General features: G+C 41.1%; 1 protein-coding gene across 1 annotated transcript in view; it reads right to left on the bottom strand.

The window, feature by feature from the left end:
- The window catches only part of SMARCAD1 (SNF2 related chromatin remodeling ATPase with DExD box 1), a 46,222-nt gene extending 26,555 nt beyond the window's left edge, over positions 1–19,667 (bottom strand). Inside the window, exons 1-5 of the mRNA XM_075500580.1 lie at positions 19,431–19,667; positions 18,882–19,140; positions 8,693–8,867; positions 5,250–5,427; positions 3,257–3,320 (exon numbers count right to left, since the gene is read on the bottom strand). Coding sequence (XP_075356695.1) covers positions 3,257–3,320; positions 5,250–5,427; positions 8,693–8,867; positions 18,882–19,083 — 619 coding nt within the window. The 5' untranslated portion in view covers positions 19,084–19,140; positions 19,431–19,667. The remainder of the gene's footprint in view (positions 1–3,256; positions 3,321–5,249; positions 5,428–8,692; positions 8,868–18,881; positions 19,141–19,430) is intronic.
- Between the last annotated feature and the right edge of the window lie 1,382 nt (positions 19,668–21,049).

Genomic DNA, 21,049 nt, shown 5'->3' with positions numbered 1-21,049 from the left:
GTAAAAATTCCTAGTCCATGATCTGAAATAGTACTGCAAGTTAAATCTTTTTTGGAAGACTAACTGCCTGCAGAGCTTTAATGTCTGATACCAGCATCTCTGGCCAACCTCACCTCCCAGACTGCCAAAGGAGACCAGTGAACAAGAACACACACACACGCACAAAAAGCACACTTGCTTTCCGATCCAAAAGACTGCCTGGATGATCAAGTTGTGGAAAATTAAGTAGCCACATCTTTGCACAAAAAAACATTTTGTGTGGAAATACTTTCAAATACATTTTCTACAAGACTCATTCATTCTCTCTGACATCAGAGATGTGACATATCAGTATTAAAAAAAAAAAAAATCATTAAAACATCCCAAAGGCAGAAAAGTAAAGCATGGGCAATTCTTCCATAAATGAAAGATCTGGCAAGAGATACCAGAAAATACTGGTATGATTTTTTCAAAGTCTATGTATTTCTATATATAGGTATAAATATATACAAGAGGCACAGTTCAATGCATCCAGAGAATGTGCCAATGGAGTGGAGGCGGCTCTCCTTCACCATTCAGGCCTTGACCTTTCTGCTCAAGAACCTTGTTTAAACAATATTGCCAGGAAAAGCCATGCTACTAGCTTAAGGCTGAGAAACGTGCGTTTGTCTTGATATCAAAGCTAAGGGCTGTCAGGCTGTTATTGGGTAAAGCACTAGAAGTCATGGATGTCTCACGCTATTACTGCTTAAGCTCAATTAAAACTGCATTCAGGATGGATAATTCTGAATACGAACAGTGACCCTGCAAACCTCTTTGCCCTAAAAAAAAAAAATATATGGGCTTCATATATTAATATTTTGAAGATCTCCCTAGTTTGAAATCATGGGCTGAGCACTCAATAGTCTTTGAAGAAAGCCCGATCGTGAGCAATTTTACAGGCAATTAAACTGTAGCAAAGGATCTGGATAACCACGGTCTCAGGAACCTATCAACACATAATTATTTAGAAATTAAGCTGTGGTCTGCTGAAACCCACCACATCTGCAAATGACAAAAAACCCCCAACTTTCTGAAGACATTCACTTTGCAAGGTACATTTAATTACTCCTTCTTTGCTAAGGGAGCATACAGCTGAGGGGGTGAAGAAACTGTTACTGCTAGACAAGAACCATCTTTGGAGTGGAGGCAGGGCACACTGGGCCTTCCAGAGAAATCCTTGTTCTCTCTATAAATTTTATGATTAACGAGCGATGAGAAAAGATCCACAGGGTTTCAAAATTTAGAAGGGCATCTGTAATTACTTCCACTGTTATTTGCTGCTACCACTACAAAAAACCCCCACCTTATTACTGTGACTTCCCCTGCTATTACAAAAGAAACAGTAATTTCTGCCTGTTCAAAAAGCCGTGAGCATCAGACAGGTTTACATGAGCACCCTTACGTCAGAAGCACCCTCACCAATTTCATGGTTTTCAAGATGTACAGAAAACAACACCAGAAACAAATCACAAGCAGCAGGTATTACTATAACTTCACAGCTTTCATTCATACACATATTTTCAGTGTGTTACACATAATCTTTGTACCTACAAGTCAGCTGCAATACTTGTTTTAGCTACAGACACCTACTGAATTCAAGCTATAAATACAAGTTTTTGTTACTTTGAAAGGACAGAAAAAATTGAGGACAACTCAGCCACACTTTTTCAGCACAGCCATGCTTCACAAAACTGTATCTTGCCCCTGACCTCTCACATAGTCAACACTTCCCAACAAGTAAAGCATATCATAAATTGACATACATGGCAGATGTTCAGTAATGTCTCCATTTTTAAAAAATGTGTCCAAAACGAGGTGATTTATACCATCACTTTCAGGCATGCTTAGTCCTAACTAAATATTTTATACAACAGCTGTGATTAGTGAGAATTTTGCTGCCAAGAAGATTTTTCTGTGGGATCATATTGAAAGGATGTGAAACAGCATTCTTAGATCAACACAAAAATGGCCAAAAGGCAGGGCCTACATACCAGAAATCAAAGTGGTTTAGTTCAAACATTGTGAACTGCAACAAAGTTTAAGGATATATATTAGCTTAAACTGGTTTAATATTAATCGAACCCTTGAAAACTAATCACAGTCTTCCAGGAAGGGATTTTCCAGGAGCAGCAGCACTCAGAAGTAGTGTGTCCCTCAAAAATACACCAGCTTTAGTTTTCCATTGCCAGCATCCAAGAAGTCCCATCTATAGAATCTGATCATGTACACAGTTATAACCTCAAAATATTGGTCTGGTTGGGTAAAACAAAACCAAACCAAAAAACAAACAAAACACAAAAGCAACCCTTCATTAAAATTAGCCCAATGTTTTAAAGCTTTCCGATAATTGTTAAAAAATATTTGAAGTTGTATATAAAAAAATCAGAAGATGAAAATATGGCAAGTACAACAGGGGGAACCGAATTAGCAAAAAATCTACTTTAGAAAGGGAGTAAAACTGTTCTCCCTCAGCACATGAGCTTCTTAGACATATTGCTTCTGAATCCATAGGATACTGCATGAAAAGACACATGAACCACTTAGAACTACTAAAATAATCAAGAGTGATCATACATAGCTTTTTCCATCTTATCCAAACCATGAAGATTTCTCAGGAAAACCATGGACAACTGAACTGCAAACCCATGGAGACTGCTGAAACAGATCAGCTTTTTATAATGACATTAATATTCATACCAACCTTCCACTCTTCCCCACCAACCCCAGTAAATCAGTCAGAAAGATTAATATAAGACAAGAGATTTAACCCTGGACTTAGGTGATGTCAAGAAACAAACCCAAAGCCCAAGAATGAAGACCCTTTTACATGCTTACCACTTTCCACACACTCCCACATCATGTGTTGGGATTTTTGGTTGCTTTTCTGTTTGTTTGTTTGGTGTGGTGTTTTTTTGGTAACAGCATGAGACTCCATAAATTCACATGCAGAACAAAAAACCCAGGACTCAAAGGCATAGTTCAGGGGATGTTTTGCTAGAGAACTGTGAGGAGTTGCCTATTTTGTTCTATTTTTGGATTTTGGTCCGCATCTTCTTTTCGTCTTTCCCCTTGCAAAGCCTGTAATTTCAGTTTTGTGTTACTACAATAAACAAACAATAGTATAACTTTTAGCGTATGTTTTATCACTTTTTAAATACCTCCCAACCAAGTTTACTTCACTGAATTAGCTACAGCTTCTAAAGTTTGTTCTTGGGGGTTTTTTTGTTAAACATACCTTCATCACTGAACTTCAAACCAGCAGCTATTGCTTCATCCATTGTGCGTGCTGATTCTATCAACTGAAAAAAAAAAAAGTAGTCAATTGCTAAGTGGTGAGATTTAATCCTGTTGAACAGAGGAGGACAAAGACAGATCAGCATGATGGAAATACACTTTAAAAAACACCCCAAAAATACATGTATTATAAAATCCAAGAACAAAATTAACAGGTACCAAATTAGCTAGACTGATCACATAAGCTGTATTTGGAAACACTTTAGAAAACCTACTGGAAAACATTTTTAATACAATCTCATTTATTATCACTTTTTTTCCTACTTCACAAACACACCATGCAGGTTTACTTAAAAGGTTTTTTTTTGAAAACTATTAAATGTTACTATCACAAAACCAGATGATCCAAAAAACTAATTTCTTAACTCATAAGATGTCTGTATACTGTTATGTCACATTGGTCGATATCTGGAAGTACATGCAAGAAACTTATAACATGCCTCAAACTTCACCTATACTTCCTTGCAGTCCTAGGTTCTTTCTCCATCCACATGTAATCTCAAAATAGATCATTTCTACAAATTAATTGGATGTTGAGACTTTTAGAATCCTTTTTGCAAGTGAGACAACTGCAATAGAAGCAAATTGTCTAAAGGTTACAAATAAGAAAAAACACAAAAAATGAAGTTATGAGGAATCCTGATTCCCAAGTATCGGTCCACATTTGTAAACAGCATCTCACAATTTTGCTATAAACACACAATTTCCTTTTCAAAAGGCTCATGATTTTTCCTTAATAGCCTTCATCAGTTGTGTAGGCTTTGTCAGGACAGACTGTTCCAGATCCTTCATGAAGGAACAAAAGATTTGCCTAATATTCCTCCGTCTTCCTTCAAAAATGTTGTGGATATGTAACTGTGGACAAAAATTTGCACAGCCTCTATGTACTACAAAGTTCTGCTGATACAGGAGCTATCTTAACATCCCCCTGAGAATACATACCATCAGCACTACATACCACTGAATAATTAAAAACACCACTGAAGTCACAAAACAGCAGTACAGGCACACCACGTGTTGTTTCTAGCTAGTTTCTAAGCTACGATGAACTGTTATCACTCTTTGGTTTAAATACATTCTATGTGGCCGAAAATTGAAGCTTCATACATTCTGGACACCAACGATGTAAATTTTATTACAACGTCCAGGAGAAAAATTGCAAAACTGCTATTTACAACCCCTTCTTTCTTCCTAAAGTAGAAAGCCTAAACATAAGGCTTGATCCACTGGGAAAAAAACGCCTGGCAAGGAGCAACAGTAACATTTCTTTAATGACATTTCAACAACCGGGAAACTTAACAGATTAATTTAAACACATTTAGCTTTGAAAACTAAAGCTAGTGAAAACCTAGTTACATATCAGAACTGAAAAGTAACCTTGCTAAAAATATATTTTACTGTACTGAAGATATGTTACTGTAATAAGTTACCATAATGTTACTGTAGATTTGTACTGTATATTGGACAACGCCCAAGAGTATTCCAGGTTCACATGTCAGCATAATCAGAATAAGTTATAGTAAGTTCAAACCTACTCTCTTTTTGCCTCACTGGAAGTACTAAAGGCTTTGAGTATTAAATTTCATAAATGCAAGGGTGCAATATTTCATTTACTGGAGAAGATGGCAATGATTTCACTCATTCTGCATTTAATCAGTTAGCTGCAGTCCAACGACGGCAGTTATCAATAGTTATCGACCAAGACAGCTATAACTAAGATTAAACTTAAGTTATGTATGCATGTGCGTATGGGTATGTATGTATGCATGTGCATACGGAAACGTTACCTGACTGTAGTTTCCCTAAAATACATTACTTGCTGTATCCTTCTGCTAATAAGAATTAAGGCTGTTCCCTCTAATAAAGCCAGAGGTTTAGGAATACTGCCTACAAAACAGTCATCAAAATAAATCAAAAGAACAGAGCATTATTACTTGTAGTAATTCTTGGTCACTTCTTTGAGGAAAAAGTTCCTTCAGTGTTTGCAGCTTTGCTTCTCTGATGTCTTCCTCTACACCCTTCTTCACAGCTGGCAGCTGATCCCCACCATTTACATATGCCAACTGGGGTAGTTCATCTTCAGGCTGTTCATCATCATCAGACTGTTCAGAGCTACAACGTATGGGGGAGGAGAAAAAGAATTAAAATCTATTTTTGCTTATGAATGTTTAACTCTACCAGAATATTACTGTAAACCACAACCAACAGGATCACACAAAATGTGTTTAGATGCATTCAGTAACACTGAATCAACTTGTACCCTAAGTGATACCTCCTATTCAGGACAAAATAAAGCATGTATGATTAAGTAGTCTTCTGTTTGCAGTAAACACATTTCAACTTAGCAAAGGAAAGAAGAAAAGAGGAACAGACAAGGGAAATGCCATAACTTACCCTTGTATTGTGCTATAAAAGGCTACTTGCCAGTTTAGTAACAACCGTCTTAATACATTTCATCATTTCAGCTACCTGAATTATATCAGACCACCTCAAGTTTGTCTCAAACAGTCTTGCTAGTATTCATTTGCCCAACAGATTAACAGATGTGGATGAGTTCTTTGTAAAAACTTTCCAGGTGCAGTATCAACTCTCTTTCCTATTTCTCAGCTCACTGAGAAAGAAAATTCAAACATCCTTAAGCAGTGTCTTAAACATCTAAACATGGGAAGAACCCTTCTGAAAAAAGCAAAGCCCTGAATTTACTGGAAGATTTATTATTAGAGCTAACCTGCAGGAAAAGCAATCCCTATACGTTTTTCACAATATTCAGTTGCATGGACAAGACTGAACATAAGCACAGGTGTCCCATCCTACTGCCCTCCATAGACACGTAAAAATCTCCTTTCCTGAATGAAAATTAATTCAACTGTATGGAGTTTGCCATTTCATAGGGACTTCACCATCAGAAAGGCTTGCCTGCAGGTCTCTACACAGATACAGGTAAAAGACTAAAAATAAACCTGTTTTTTCCTCATTATATTTTTCTTTAGCAGTTGCAACAGGCAGACTGCAATACAATTCTGAAAAAAGTAATAACATGCCACTTGTGTAGAAGATACACACTATTTTGAGACAACTGTTCATCAAATAATCCTTTTCTCCCTATCCTGTTCAAAAGGCACACAGAGCCACGTGGACTCTCTGGTTGTGCCTCTTGGAGTAAAAAAAATCCTCAAAACAAAAAATAACCCAAATTCCTCTTCAGTCCACCAAGCCATCTAGTTGTAAGCTTCAGGGGTGAATCCAGCATCCACTTCAAAAAAAAGTCTTAGTGAAATGGCATATTAAAATTTTATTTGCATATTTCAGATCTTTTCGCCTTGATAAGGAAAAAGGTTTCTTTATAAACTGCATTTAAAAAAGAAAATCAATCCAAATGGAAATGGTAACACTGCAATTACCCCATCCTTTCCTATCGGGGATTAACATCTAGATACTTGTCAACAAAGCCAGAGTTGCACACATCATAAGTCTTGTCCTCTCTGTATAATCACATTCTTATCAAGCATGAAGAAACTCTCATTTAACCATTAAATGAGTATGACTCCGACCCACAAAAACTTGTGTTAGAGTTCTGCTTTTTTCCAACAGAGTCCAGATGGTGACTCTGGTAGTGAAGCTTGCAGCATGCTTCCTTTTAGGAAAGATGCGTTTTCTGCTCTGAATTTTCTGCTTTCTGCTCTATCCCTTATTCAGGATAAGGGGAGCTGGGATACCCTGCAAAAAGAAAAAAATTCACAAAACCCCCAAACACTAGGTAAGACGTGCACTAAAATGCACAGTGCAAAGACACTCGATTGACTGATTCTGTGCAAAGCCACGCTAAATTCAGCACAAGCCAGAGCTCATAAGCCTGGCCAGATCCAAGCTAACTCCTGCCACGCTCTCAATTTGTTTATTAGCTCAACCAGAATGCCACTTGTGAGACAGCTGAGTGAGTTCAGTACACATCGATTAGCACCTGAGCCAACACACCGTGCCAAAGTGTCTGGCACTGGAGTGTCTGGTGCGTAAGAGACCAGTGGCTACACAAGAATAATGAAGAGTACAAGAGGATGTAGATTATGTTCATCAGTCCCCCTAGGAGCCACTTTACTGTCCATCTCTCACTCCCAGTAATCGGAATACAGTATAGAAATAGCAAGCTGCGGCTCTGCAAGTTGGATCCTGCATGGCTTATTAGCATCAGCTCCACATGGTACAAAACGGCTTGTACTGCTTCCAAATCAGGTTGATCCCTGAAGCAGTGTAACTATGTTTACACAGCACTGCACACAAGCCAATTCAGTGCATGCAACCAGCTTGCCATCTCTGTATCCTTGCACAATCTACAACTTAAACCACAGACAGAAACAGGAGTTCACTCTGCTAACTACTAAATTTTTTTTTTTTCTTACCAAGTATCTACCTTAAGCTGAAACTTCGGGGAAGATGCATTAAAAAAAACTTCAAGAATTTCAGATAATAGCAGCAGAGAAAAGCATTATTTCATTTCTGCTGACAAGCTCCAGTAACTCCATGCTCTGTGTAAGGACTGAAAATCTGACAAGAGACTATGCCTGTTAAGCTTGCTATTCCCATAAAAGTTTTCTGAAGATCAGTTCAGCCAGACTATCAAAAAAGCAGGTTAAGCCATCTTGTTTTGCTTAGCACAAGAACATTTAAGGGGCACAGACAATTACCACATTTTGGTCACACAGACATATAACTAGCAGGTAATAAATGGCAGGGGTTTCTTTAAACCATTCCAACTGGTTGTGCGAGATACCTGTCTACATCTTGTCTCTCCTGCACTCTCAGTGCTGCCTTTTTAGCACCCACGCAAGACACTCTCGCACAGTATTCTCTTCTCTCCCCTCTTCCAGCTTATTGAAAAATATAAATTTCCAAATCACTAAAAAAAAAAAGTTTTCACTAAGCATAGCAAACACATCATGCAACCAATACTTTAGCTTGAAAACTCTTACACTACACACTGAATCTCTACTTGCTTTCCTGTCTACTGTGGTTTCATAAAAAAAAAAGAAACAAGCTAAAATCAACTCAAATATAATTTAAAACTAATAAAGCAAATATCTTATGGTTAAGCTTTCAAGTCTCATTAAAAGGATTTCAGAGGGGCAAATGCGCAAACATATAATGAACATCACACGTATCATTCAACATCACAAAACTCCTCCCTTGGAAGTCTCTTCTCTGAGAAAATGGCTTAAGAGCTGGATTCTTCTTCCCTGGAAATCCAGTAAAGTTTAGTTAGGGGCAGGTAAATCACAAACCAGTAAACCAGAACCTAGCCTCTGATTTTCAATTCGGTATTTCAATTTAGAACATCACATCAGGTTGCATGAACATTACAGAAAAATGGCTTAAAGCATACATTACAACTGCATCTCTCCTTGGAGCCCTGTTTTCTTTTGCAGCGCTGAAGTTTCTTGGTTCTTCATCTTCGCTGTCTGAAGACACATCTAGGAACTGTACCCCTCTTCGACGCTTGAAACAAGATCGTTTCCTTGTCCTCTTGGCTTCAGGAGTTTCTGGGATGGTGGAGTACCCTGTGGAAGCCATTTCAATAGGAGAAAAGATAGGAGACAATGACTTATGACTTACAACTTCAGATATTTATCTGTACTTAGAGCATCAGATAGCTATGATTTCTTCCTTATACACAGCAACCATTTAAACAGAACTCACATCCTTATGCATGGAAAATTCCTGTAAGCTGTATTCCTTAAAAGTGGTAACTTATCTGGGAAAAGATTCTCAGCCCTCTTACATCAAACAAATAATTTTTATACCACAAAGTTTAAGAGATCATGTATTTTAGGTTAATACTACTTAGAAATACATTTTTATTTTTGGAAAAATGAATCAGCAAAATCCTGAACTACTTCCAGGCTGATCAGGACATGGATAGAAACATACTGGTGTATGTGATGGCTGATTTACGATCTGCTTGTCTTGCTAGCTTTTCAGAAAGGAAACGTCAGTGTTACACTGCAGAAAATTAGGAAGCTACACTGAGGAACTTGACAGGTAGGTTGCAACTCCTATAGAGATATAATTTATTTAGCCAGTCTTTTCCTCATGCTCCAGATGATTCTTAACAAGGAAATTTAGCATATGGAAGGATGCTTCATGTAATGTACAAAGCATCAGGATATACAGAATCTATACATAATCAGGATATGACACTGAAGACATCTCAAGAATCATATACTACTTTCAATGACACTTGCAAAATTGACCCACTATGCGTGCATTAGCATGCATTAACTCTTCAGTTCTGAACATGCTTGTAAGACAATCAAAAGCATAAGCAGCTAGTCTATTCATATAATTCCTGAATTAGTCATGCAAAATGCATGACTAAGTCCCCCAATGTCAGCTACACCTGAAACCAACTCCATGCACATATCTAGATGGGGAAAACATGACCACACAGGGAAATCCACACAAAACCTGACATAGAAAATAGGTCTTGAACCTGAAGCGGAGAGAGGATTAGAACACTGTAAAGCAAAATCAAAAAGCCTACGCTTTATTAGACTTTGCCCCATCGCCCTCTTTCAGCACAGTACCAAAGGCAGCTAAGGCACAGTATGCTCTACCTGCATATATTTCAAGGTGCTTCTGACTAAAACTCTGATGCTCCCATATAAGCCTGGGCAAGGTAAAACACATGGTTCAATCCATTGCCTACGGAGGCTAGAACTGTTCTGCTACCATCTTTAGAAAACCCTAAGAAAAAAAGCAATTTTTAGTTGATAGATGTAGACTTGAACATGCAGCTTCTATCTCTTCCATCTTTAAACCTGCATTAAACAGAACTAAATACTTGGACACAATTGCCACATCTTAAGTGTGCTATTTACTGTCAGTAATTGAAGAAAAGCACTCAAGGCGTTTTGCGAAAGGTATGAGCCAAGAATGTACATAGCCTAACCTAGTGCAGCAGTCCCACGCATTCAAGACATCATTCCTTTCTACCACTTTACCATTTTTACAACCATTTTTGCTGGAAAGAAAGAATAGTTGGTAAGCCGAGTAATTTTAAGACCAGATAAATTATGGACCCCGGAGGCACATGACTGAAGAGAGGAAGAAGAACGCATGGAGCAGAGAACGTGACAGCTGCAGAGAGCATTTTCTGTATGAAAGTAATCTTGCAGAAAATAAATTTAAAATAACTCACTGTGGCAACATTTGATGGAAACAAAGATAAATCCTGAAAGTACAAGCAATTTCCTGACACTGCAAACTACCAGGTGATACTGGCTTTGAAAGGGAGAGGCAGGCACCCAATAAACTAAAAAAATATGGTACCAAATGTTACATAGCGCACTAATGAAAAGGAAGAAAAGAAAACGGAGCTTAACACCGGTTAAAGGCATGGGAGTGAGCATAACTCAAACTTCTTTAATATCCATGAGGAAATGTAAATAAGAGCTCAATGACAGTTCAAAAAAGCAACCATTGAAGCCTTAAGTCTTCAGATGACCACAGCTACGCATAGGAAAAATCCTATCGAAAATATGAAACACACTTCTAACCAGGCATTAGTCCATCAGTTTGGAAACAGAGGAGCGAGAAGAAGGAAGAGCATATAATTATCCTCATCTCAGCTTTCAATTCGCGAAAGAACACCGCAGTCTGTCAGAGAGTTAGTTACAAGTAAGAACCGTCTTGTTTCGGCATCCTGTTTCAGCAGAGAAACCCATGTTTTAATCTCCATCTGAAAACCTCTATGATCTGGCATTTCCATATTTCTTACTGACCAGGTTTAATAAGCAGGGGTTTGTCTTTCTTTCGTGCCAAATAGGACTCTGCTTCCCAGGTGGCTGGCCAAGTTTTACCTCCTGTCTGCTGCTGCGGTCACCCAGCCCGCACTCACTTCTCTGCGCCAGAACCAGGGGCACACAAACGACGGCCGCCTCCTGCTCCCCTCCTGCTGACCAGGACAAAGCAAACACGCACACACAACGGGGACCCCTCCAGTCGCTGGCCTTAGACACCCAGTCCACCCAGGATGGAGCCTCAGTCTCCTCACTCGCTGGCGCTGGAGCACAGCAGCCCCCAGGGCCCGCACCCGGCTCTGGCTGCAGCACAGACCTCCCTGCGCAGGCTCGCAGGCGCACGCGCCCCGGATCTCTCCACCCTCTACCTGGTGGCTGGCACTGGGTCCCCTCGTCTCAGGCTGTCCCACACATAAATAGGTGACTCAGACCCTCTGGTCCCCCCCAGCTTCCCAGGCTGCTTCGCCTGCTTGCTGGCTCGTCCCCTGGCACCCCCACTGCCTCCGCAGGGGCTGCACAGGCGGGTGGCACCACAGACACGCAGGCCTCCGTGGCCCACGCTGGCTGTCACTTGATTTTCCACTCACTTTGGTCCCTCCAGCTGCTGGCACCCCAGACACGTGGGACCCTGTCACCCCCGGCCCTCACTCTAGCTGCTGGCACTTAAGACCCCCGTGCACACAGAACTGATCCCCCTCACCCAGGAAAGTAGCCAGAAGAGGATTTTAATGAGAAGACAGGACTAACTATGGTGATCACGAACAGGGCACGGCCAGACAAGTATACTGACCTGTCTACACGTAACCGACCCGTTATCCCCTTATCCCTCCATTTTCCCCACACTTGTTCCTCTTCAAACCACTGATCCCTCCTCTTCCCCACCTTTGGTTCCTCCCCTTAAACATCCCACAGCAAGTTTTGTACAAACCTAAAAAGCTCTTAGCTGCATCTCGTAAGTCCCATACCCCCAAAGGCAGCAACCCCCCTCAGCCTGAACAGTGCTCCCAACAGCCTTGCTGTTGACACACGGTGATGGGCATCACCCTCAACTCATGGGGCTGACGGCCCTCCTGGGACAGCCCCGGGAGAAGCCAGGGCAGGGGCCACTCCTCCGATGAGGTTATTCGGGCTCCCCTATGCACCCCTGTGCTTCTGTGCAAAGACCAGCCTTTTATCCTGTGGCATGACATAACAAATCCCACCTCTGTGGCTGGTATGAACAAAGAGGAGCTCCCTGCTGTTCATAGTATTTGATTTACATTGTAAGAAGATAGGCGAGAACACAGAGCAAGAGGGAACAGATAGAAGAGACCCCAAAATTAGAGAAAGAATAGCTATGGTTTATTAAGAGCCTCAGTGAAGGACAACGGACAGTAATATACTCTGAACTGGGGTGGTGGATGGGTGAAAAAGTCTCCACAATCACTTCCTACACAAAAGAGCTTTGAATCATGAATAAGAAAACAGACCAAAACAATTGCACAGGGAAGGTGCAGGAGAGTCAGCTACAAAACTCCTGGGAGAGTTGAGTTTTAATGATAAAACTGCCAGTGTAAGTCCTCACACAAAAGGATTTTACATCCTCACAATGGAAATACAGCATCATGAGCATCCTCCCCCCTCTAGCGCACCAATCCTTTCTTAAAACTCACGTGCCTGTAATCCAAACACCAGTGGTGCTTTCTCAGCTGCTAACTCTGGAATCATAATTTCAACTAGAAATAAAGACAGCTTCTTCTGCCTCCGTTTACTAATGCAGAAACTTGCCAAGTCAAGTTACTACAGAGCATAACGCCAGCTTTCAAAAGTGATTTGCCAGAGACTAGACACAGAAGAGGCTAGAATAAATTAATCTGATAATCAAATGCAGAAATGAGCTACATGGAGTCTAATTCCTTCATCTGTGATAAAAGGCCTCAATTTTAATTGAGTTACCATAAAAATCTAAACCTTTTCTATCACTTTCAAAACATGATAGAGGATTATGGTAATGATTTTTAGAAGAGGCGAAAGTCTCACTTTGCGAAGTAATCTTGTTATCTGGAAAAGCCCATACACGTGTAAACTTAGGAAGGTGTAAAAATTACTAGTTCTGAAGCAGTAACATACTGTCCCAAGACAGGCCTCCCTGCAACCAAGGCCAACATGTTGGCAGTAGAAAGTTCCTCAGCAGTACCTTCTTCTCTCTATCCATGTTTGGAAGAAGACGTGTTGTCCTTGACACAGTTGCTTTGCTTTATCTCAAAACCGCTTTAAGTATCTCAAAGTTTTAAGATGAATTCAGGAAAAGAGCAAGAGACCCCTTTGGGAATGTATCAAACATTTTTATTAGATTTAAACAAAGATGCAGGCAAATTTCAGCAATTCTTCTCTAGCAAAGAAAAATAAAGCAGAAAAATTCTGAAGGTTAAGAAGTTGGGCTAGCTGAGCAAGGGCTATCACAATAGGACAGAAATACGAGATGCATAAAAAGATGTGAATGGAATTATCAAAGCAGGTCTATAAGAAACATAAGAAGTTGACATCTCTACTGAATTAACAGAATTGATCAAGCCAGTTTTCATGATCTTTGCCTTGTAGGTTAGCCTATATTCTGAACATATTCCTCCTGCAAGTAGCATGACACACAAATGACAGGTACTCATGACAGCTTTGCTAAGAAGCAACCTTATTGCATTTAAAAAACAAAACAAAACAAACAAACAAAAAGAACAACAAAAAATAAACCCCCAAAACCCAAGGAAAGTTTACAAAAATAACATGGTCTTAAAAATAATTTTATTCATTACATATAAACCTTAGAAGAGGTTTAGATTTAAATAAAAAGAGTGTTTACTGTTTCACTTGGTGACTTCTCATTTTATTTTTACTTTAAATAGCAATCACTGTCCAGTCTTCATGACAACTCCTAACTCCTATACCTATGAAATGCTGAGTTGCCTGGAAAAAGTGTTCTCCCTCTCAAAAAAGCAGTATTTCCTTCTCCCCCTCCTCCACCTATTCCACTGAACAGACTCCCTTATTAATGGGGGGGGGGCGGGGGAAGAGCAGAAATCACGTATGTAAGAAGAAGTCCTCATATTTAGAGCAAATTATAACCTTGTAGAGTAGTAACAGATTAACAGTTATTGCCACAACATGTAATTACTGGAGGCAGAATTTCCTGATTATAGGTGATTAAAAAGCACTATTAAGGAATGCCTGCAATCCTAAGACCAGTGTTTGACTCTAAGGCCAGAAATAAGAAAACACATAAGCATCCCTAACTGGAGACGTAAACAACAAAACCAAAACCCAACAACAACTGATTTTTGCTATCATACAAAGAGACTGCATGAGAATAACCGGATCAAACTGCCTACGATTATATGGAGACAGTGTTAAGTTATGAATGAAGGTACTCAAACACAACTGTTTTCATACTGTTAGAGCAAGTATTTTGTTTAGTTTAGTCAGTAAACACACAGCTTCAACTGCTCTTGAAAAAACTTCACCTTGAAAAATTTTTTTTAACCGTACTCACTACAGTCTTTTGGGAATCACATACCTAGCGCAGAGCCAGAATACATTGCCCTCTAATTCTCAATATAACCTCCTACACAAACCATACATCACACACAGAAAGCCAGCCTCTTCTCTCCCAAATAAAAAACAAAACGGAGGTAATAGTTAGAGTCTTACCACATTTACTGACACTGCACAACAAACATTGTCAAATGGAAAGTAATTTCCACCTAGTTTTGGAAAGCAGTATCAAACACATGCTGCTCAAGTCTACAAGCTAATTAATATTCCATTTTCAAAGAAAACTCTTTCTCATTTGCTAAAATAATCCTAAATATCAGTGTTACTCTAAGGTGCTTCTTAAAGAGACCATTTTAAAACGATGATTACTTCAACAGATCTTCCCATGAATCCTCAGAAAAGTTCACTAGGTACCGCAGTCATTACCTTTTTCCAGAAATGCTTTAAGTACAATTATACTGTACAAACTATGATATACACAAAAGACGTGACTTCCTCAGATCATAAAGAAAATGACAACAGATGAGAACCAAAAAAGCAGTCCCAGTGCAAGCGAATGATGTGACACTCTGAACATCGTAACCTGAAAGTGCAGTCATTTGGGTTATACATTCGAATTGTACAGAGAGGATATCAACAAAACCAATCATTAATAACAGGATTATATATAGTAGTTTAATTTCATCTACAACTTTTATTTCAATTCATTGTTGAAGCTTTGTAAGCGTGCTTTTTGAATACAAATCTCATTTTGAAATTCATGATCATAATTATTCTAATTTGTGTAGTTCTAATACAGTTCTGCTCCATTTCTACAATTGAAATTATCTCATTATCTTAGCACACCAGGCTATTTACATAATTAAAAACATCTAATTGAAAATTAAGAAGATAGTCTGTTAAGAAAACAGTGAAGCTAACAGAAACCAAATGTGCATATTATTTAGTAAATAATACTGATTTTTACAGAAAATCGTAGTAAATCACTCCACTACATTCTTCCAACTCCATAGAGAGGTATCTTTCAGGTATAATTTGATAACTGCCCCCATAGTTGGTTTCTACCCCTCAGGTTAAGTGATGTTCAGAATTACCACCTACAACTTGGCTGCAAAGTCACTGCAAGCCTGCATAATTTTGAATATACACAAGTGTATAAAGACAACCAATTCTTCTGGCCATCATACTACAAATTGCTTATTAAAGTGTAAGGTATGCATGTTCAATACAAAGCAACAAGCATTACATACATACATACCCAGGGTATGTATACATTACATACAAGCATTACATACGTACATACCAGGGTATCTACCAATATTAGTTTGTCCTGGGAAAACAAAACAAAAAAATTAGCTAAAAAGATAATGGTGTTTCGTGACACAACAGACATCATCTGACTATGTTTTCCAGGATGAATGAAATTAAAACAATCATATTTTTCGTTAGATGCATATTTCAGGACATGTGACAAAACAGAAATCCAAAGAAATCCCTAGGAAATGATACTGAGCCATTTGTGCTCCTGAAGGCAAAAGTCTGATTTTAAAATTCTTTTTACATACACAGTATGATTGCATGATACCAAATGAAATAGGACAAAAAAGCCATTAGCTATTTAATAATTTTTTGTTTGTATAACTGAAATAAAGAACACTCTCCTCTTGTTTCCCCAGTTTCATGCACCAGTATTTTGTGAATCCACTGTGTTTCTCTTCAGAAGAAATACGAGTAATTGCTGTCCTCACATGATTTATTGAGCATTACAGCAAGTTATTTTTAGTTAACATGGTGTAAACTGCTTCTTATACAAAAGAACTGCATACTTTGACTTACGTATTTAGCAGTAGAGAGAGCACACAGTGCCATAAGCTGGTTATCTCTGTGCCTTTTCCATGATAATACAAGAAAAAAACCAAATAGCTGTCTGTTTTATTTGACCCAAAGCAAGAAAACTTCTGTCTTCTTGTTGCTAATGAGGAAACAAGGAAGACAGGCATCTGCTAATCAAATCTATTTTCCTCTTACATTTAAGTGCCTCATATCCTGCAGACAAAATTCGAGTGTTTTATTTTCAGTTAACTTCTATAGATGTAGAAAATGTTATTTGATTTTTAAAATGGTTAATTCCTTTAAATGGGTTACATGAACAATGATGTGCAAATAAGTGGAAAAAAAAGTCACTAAACCATTCCGTGTTCTTTAAACACTCATTATCTGTGAAAGATGAAGCATTATGTAAATGCAAAGTACTAGTAATTACATCTCAGTTTTAAATGTTAAGTAGCACCTCAGTTCTACACCAGCAAATAAGAGTCCATGGACACAGATAAGTCGACCACTTGCTGTAATTTTGTCTGCACTTCTACTCTACTCTGTTTTACTGGTAGCTACCATCATCTCCCCCTAGTTTTCCTCACAATTACTTAGCCTTCCACAACAGTTCCTCTTTTAGGCTGCCCTTCATCTTTCCTTTTATTATCTCATATCTAAACTCATACTCATGCCTCTAAATTGGATATTGCATTCCTTCTCCTCCTCAGTCCTACCCCTGCAGAATATAAGCCAAGGGAGACCAGTACTGTGAAAAACAAGCTCCAAAGTTTGTTGGCCTTGGTAGTTATGGTCTACCTACGTGATTCCACTGACAAAGTCATGGCCACAGGCAGATTAAAGGAAAAAAAATATAATAATATTAAAAAAAAAAATCACGAAACCAAATGAAACCACAAAACAAGCAGCACCACCCATTACTTCACATCTATGTTCACCGTCCAAGAAGGGTACCTGCATTCAGTAACTCCTACACTGCACAAGACAGTGACTTATCACAAACAGGAAGCCAACACCTGTTCCAAAGTGCCCTTCCACAGAGCACCAGTTTTTTCATGCAATCCATTACAAAGCACACACATGCAGAAGCCACAACTAAGAGTTGCTTGCTTCTTGCGTTAAGTTCTCCCTGACGCCAAAACATCCTCTCTGCTAGTGGACAGGCTACTTAACTCCCTGCTGGCAACTCTCAAGCCAAGATTTAGAGGGTTGGGTTGTTTTTTTTTTTAAACATAAAGCACTGACTGATGTTTACTAATGTAACATGAGAGCACTCCTGTCAACTGAAAACAGTCAACCTGCACAAAATCAAAATTCATGGAATAGTAAGTATCAATCTACTATAATATTGATTTGGCTCACCTTTAAAAGAGGAACTCCTCGTACATGAAAGGTTCTCTGTTATCGCATAGATAAGGTACTATGATAAACTGCCTTCCACCAAGGGAAAGCTGTATGCAAAACAAATGTAGTTAAACACCACCAACTGATATTGTTGCTCCATTACTGACTAAATGCATAGTCAAAGTCTGTCTGGTCTCTCCAATAACACTTGTATCTTGACATCTTTATCTGAAGTTATATGGAATGTCCGAAACGAATAAAATAACCAGCAACAAATAATTTTTGTTCTTCCATTCTTACTTCTCCAGTAACAGAAAAGCTACTGGTGAACATGATTATGCAGTTGACAGCCATTGCAGTTGTTTATTAGTATTAACTGATGACTCCAAACAGAAACAGCACCTCTCTAGTGTATCAGCCAAACCAACCAATAAATTACTACACAAGCAAGTTTTTCACATTTCCATGAAAACCACATGCTACTGCCAGAAAAGAGGACAAACACTGCTACAAAACTATTAACACAGTCAGCTTGTAAGAATCAGCAGCAGGTTTCTCAGCTCTTTACAAAACCAGGCCCAACTGATAAGAAACTGTTTTCTTTCTTTTCAGTTTTATCTGTGATATTCCACATTGCATCAGCCTAGGACTCTAGGGAAAAAGTTAAGTTTATGTAGTATTGCATTTATTAGAAACCAAAAGGTTTTTTTCCCTTTGAAAACCCTGAGATACTATATTAGTGTAAAGTAAGTATCAGTAAAGATAATTAATAAATAGGAAAGCATAGCATACTTTAAACATTTAAATTGTTTACTGAACTGAAAAAAATCTTTTCAGCTTTAGTGATCAGGTTTCCAACTTGACTGTAAATGCACAGGTTCAATTAGAGCAAGCACCGTTACAAATAAGGATACTCTTGCAGAAATTGCTGTGAAATGTGTCTGCATAGAAAAGCACATTTGTAAAACAAGCAAAGAGGAAAAAAAAAACCCCAAAACACAACAATTATTTTATTTCTAGAAATGAAATACTTACCCTGTTCTTATGCAACATGCAAAACACCTGACTCACCAGTTATCTCTGTCACATCCGAAGCTGGAGTATCCGGCCTGTTGCTATCATCTGTAGCTTCGTCCTCATCCCCTCCAGCAGCACTCCCCGCTGCAGTAGAATTAGCTGCCTGCACCTGGGCTGCCGAAGGAGACACAGTTTCCTGCTCCGCGTTTTTTCTCTTCCTCTCAAAGCGAAAGCGGTCCAGGTTGTAGAGGCTCATATTCTTAACCTACCGCTCCTGTCCGCAGGAGAGAAGACGGGATCGACTGGGCAGCTTCTGCGGGAAAAGCCAGGAAGAGGAAAGAGGCAGCGGGGCTCATCAGATACAGCTCGGAAAAACGCCGGCGAAGCGACGGGCGCCGCGGCAGCGGCCGCAGGGCCCCGCCGACCGGGCGCTCCCGAGCGCGCGCCCCCGTTCCCACGGAAACGGAGACCAGCGACGCTGTCAGGCCGCGGGGAGGCACCTGCCCACCCCCGCCCCCCGCCGTCCTCCCGCTCCCCCGGCCTCCCTCCTCCCCGCACGACGGCCGGCAGCCCCCGGACCCCGGCCACGGGCCCCCCACGCACCTGCCGCGCAGCGGGGCCGACACCGGCGGGGCGCGGGGGGCCGCGGGCGGGCAAGGGAGGGAGCGGCAGCGACGCCGGCCGGACCGGGCCGGCCCCCGAGGCACTTGGCCGCCGACCGCGGCAGCGGCGGGGAGCGAGGGGCTGGCGGGAGGCGGCCCGGGCGGCGGGGAGCACAACGCTCCCCGATGGCGGCGGCAACGGCCCGCTCCCTGCAGAATCGATGCGCGGTGGCGTCGGCGCTCGGTTATGACGTCACCGCCTCCCCACCAATCACCTCGCCCGGAGGGGGCGCGCGGGCGCGTGCGCTTTCGCGCCTTTTCCCTCGAGACCGGCGCGAGCCGGTTCCTTCCCCGCGCGCGGCGGGGATCGTTGGTCTTCGTGGGGGCAGGGGAGGAGCCACGCGGGGGCTCCTGGGGGTCCCCTGGCGTCTGCGGGCTGAGCAGGCAGGGCGGCGGCGGGCCCCGTCCTCGCAGGGCAGCTGGGCCGGCCGCGCCGGGGGCTGCGCCTCGCTTGGCGGGGCCCGGCTTTCCCGGCCGCCTCACGCAGCTTCCAGCCCCTGGTACTGCACGAATGCCACTTGCATACCAAATGAGTGTGAATTCCTCCCCCGGCACCTCCCCAAGTTGGAAAGCTTGGGTGGGGGACTGCGAAAAGACCATCGTAAAAGCTCTGGAACCGTAAAACACAGGATTTAGGGCAGTTTTCAGCCTAGGTTCCTCTGCGTGCTTCCAGGATTTTGTCCCTTTGGCAGGATAGATGGAAAGAGACCTCCTTCTGAAGTCTTGGGTCAGGACCCGCTGCCTGGCTCTGGATTTCAGTTCGTGCCGCGCGGCAGCGGTGCGCAGGCAGCGTGGTCTGGGGGGCAAGGGCCCGTGGGGTTAGCTGCCATTGCACTGAGAGCGTTGCCAGGGCTGAAATGGCGTCCTTACATGCCATAAGTGGTAGAGAGGTACCGAAACTACCTTCGCACATCTGTCCTTGTAATACTGGCCACCTGTGAAATAAAGTGCTTCAAGGCCTGGCAGAAATGAATAAGAAGTATACTGGGGAGCCAGGTGCAGCAGCTATTAAAAACGTTCTGGAGAGGTTGTGCTAGCTAACAGAAACACAGAAAAAAAGCCACTTCCCCATCCGTCACGCCAGCTCTGCAGCACTGGGCTCACAGAGAGCTCCCTCACCATTGACGTTATTTGCCATTTAAATTGCAGTAGCCCGAATGCACGAGCGAGGGTCATGGCTGTGCTGTGCTAGGTTATGTGCTGCTGTCAGCATTACTTACTACCAGGCTGCATGGAGGCAGGGCTGGCTCTGTTGTCTGACAAACTTGCTACAGCCTGAAAGCTGGAGGTGATCCAGGTATTTCCAGAAATGCCACCTACACATACATTACCTCTGCCTGGAAATTTCTTTCTATCAAAATTAGTTTCTATCACCAGTAGTCAGCAAATGTGGGTCTTGGCTACCTCATACTGAATCATCAGCATCATTATAATGAAGTTTGGTTTTCTGAAGGGGACTCCCACTGAAGTTGTTTGGTCCTCCCCTCCCTTTGCCACTGTGCCTTTTACAGCACATCGTGGTGCTCGACAGTCGCTTTCACCCAGCATAAGCAGCTGGTT

The sequence above is a fragment of the Mycteria americana genome, chromosome 4 (assembly GCF_035582795.1).
Source record: "Mycteria americana isolate JAX WOST 10 ecotype Jacksonville Zoo and Gardens chromosome 4, USCA_MyAme_1.0, whole genome shotgun sequence".
NCBI lineage: Eukaryota > Metazoa > Chordata > Aves > Ciconiiformes > Ciconiidae > Mycteria > Mycteria americana.
Note: the sequence above shows the minus strand (reverse complement) of the source record. Positions and strands in the feature narration are given on the sequence as shown.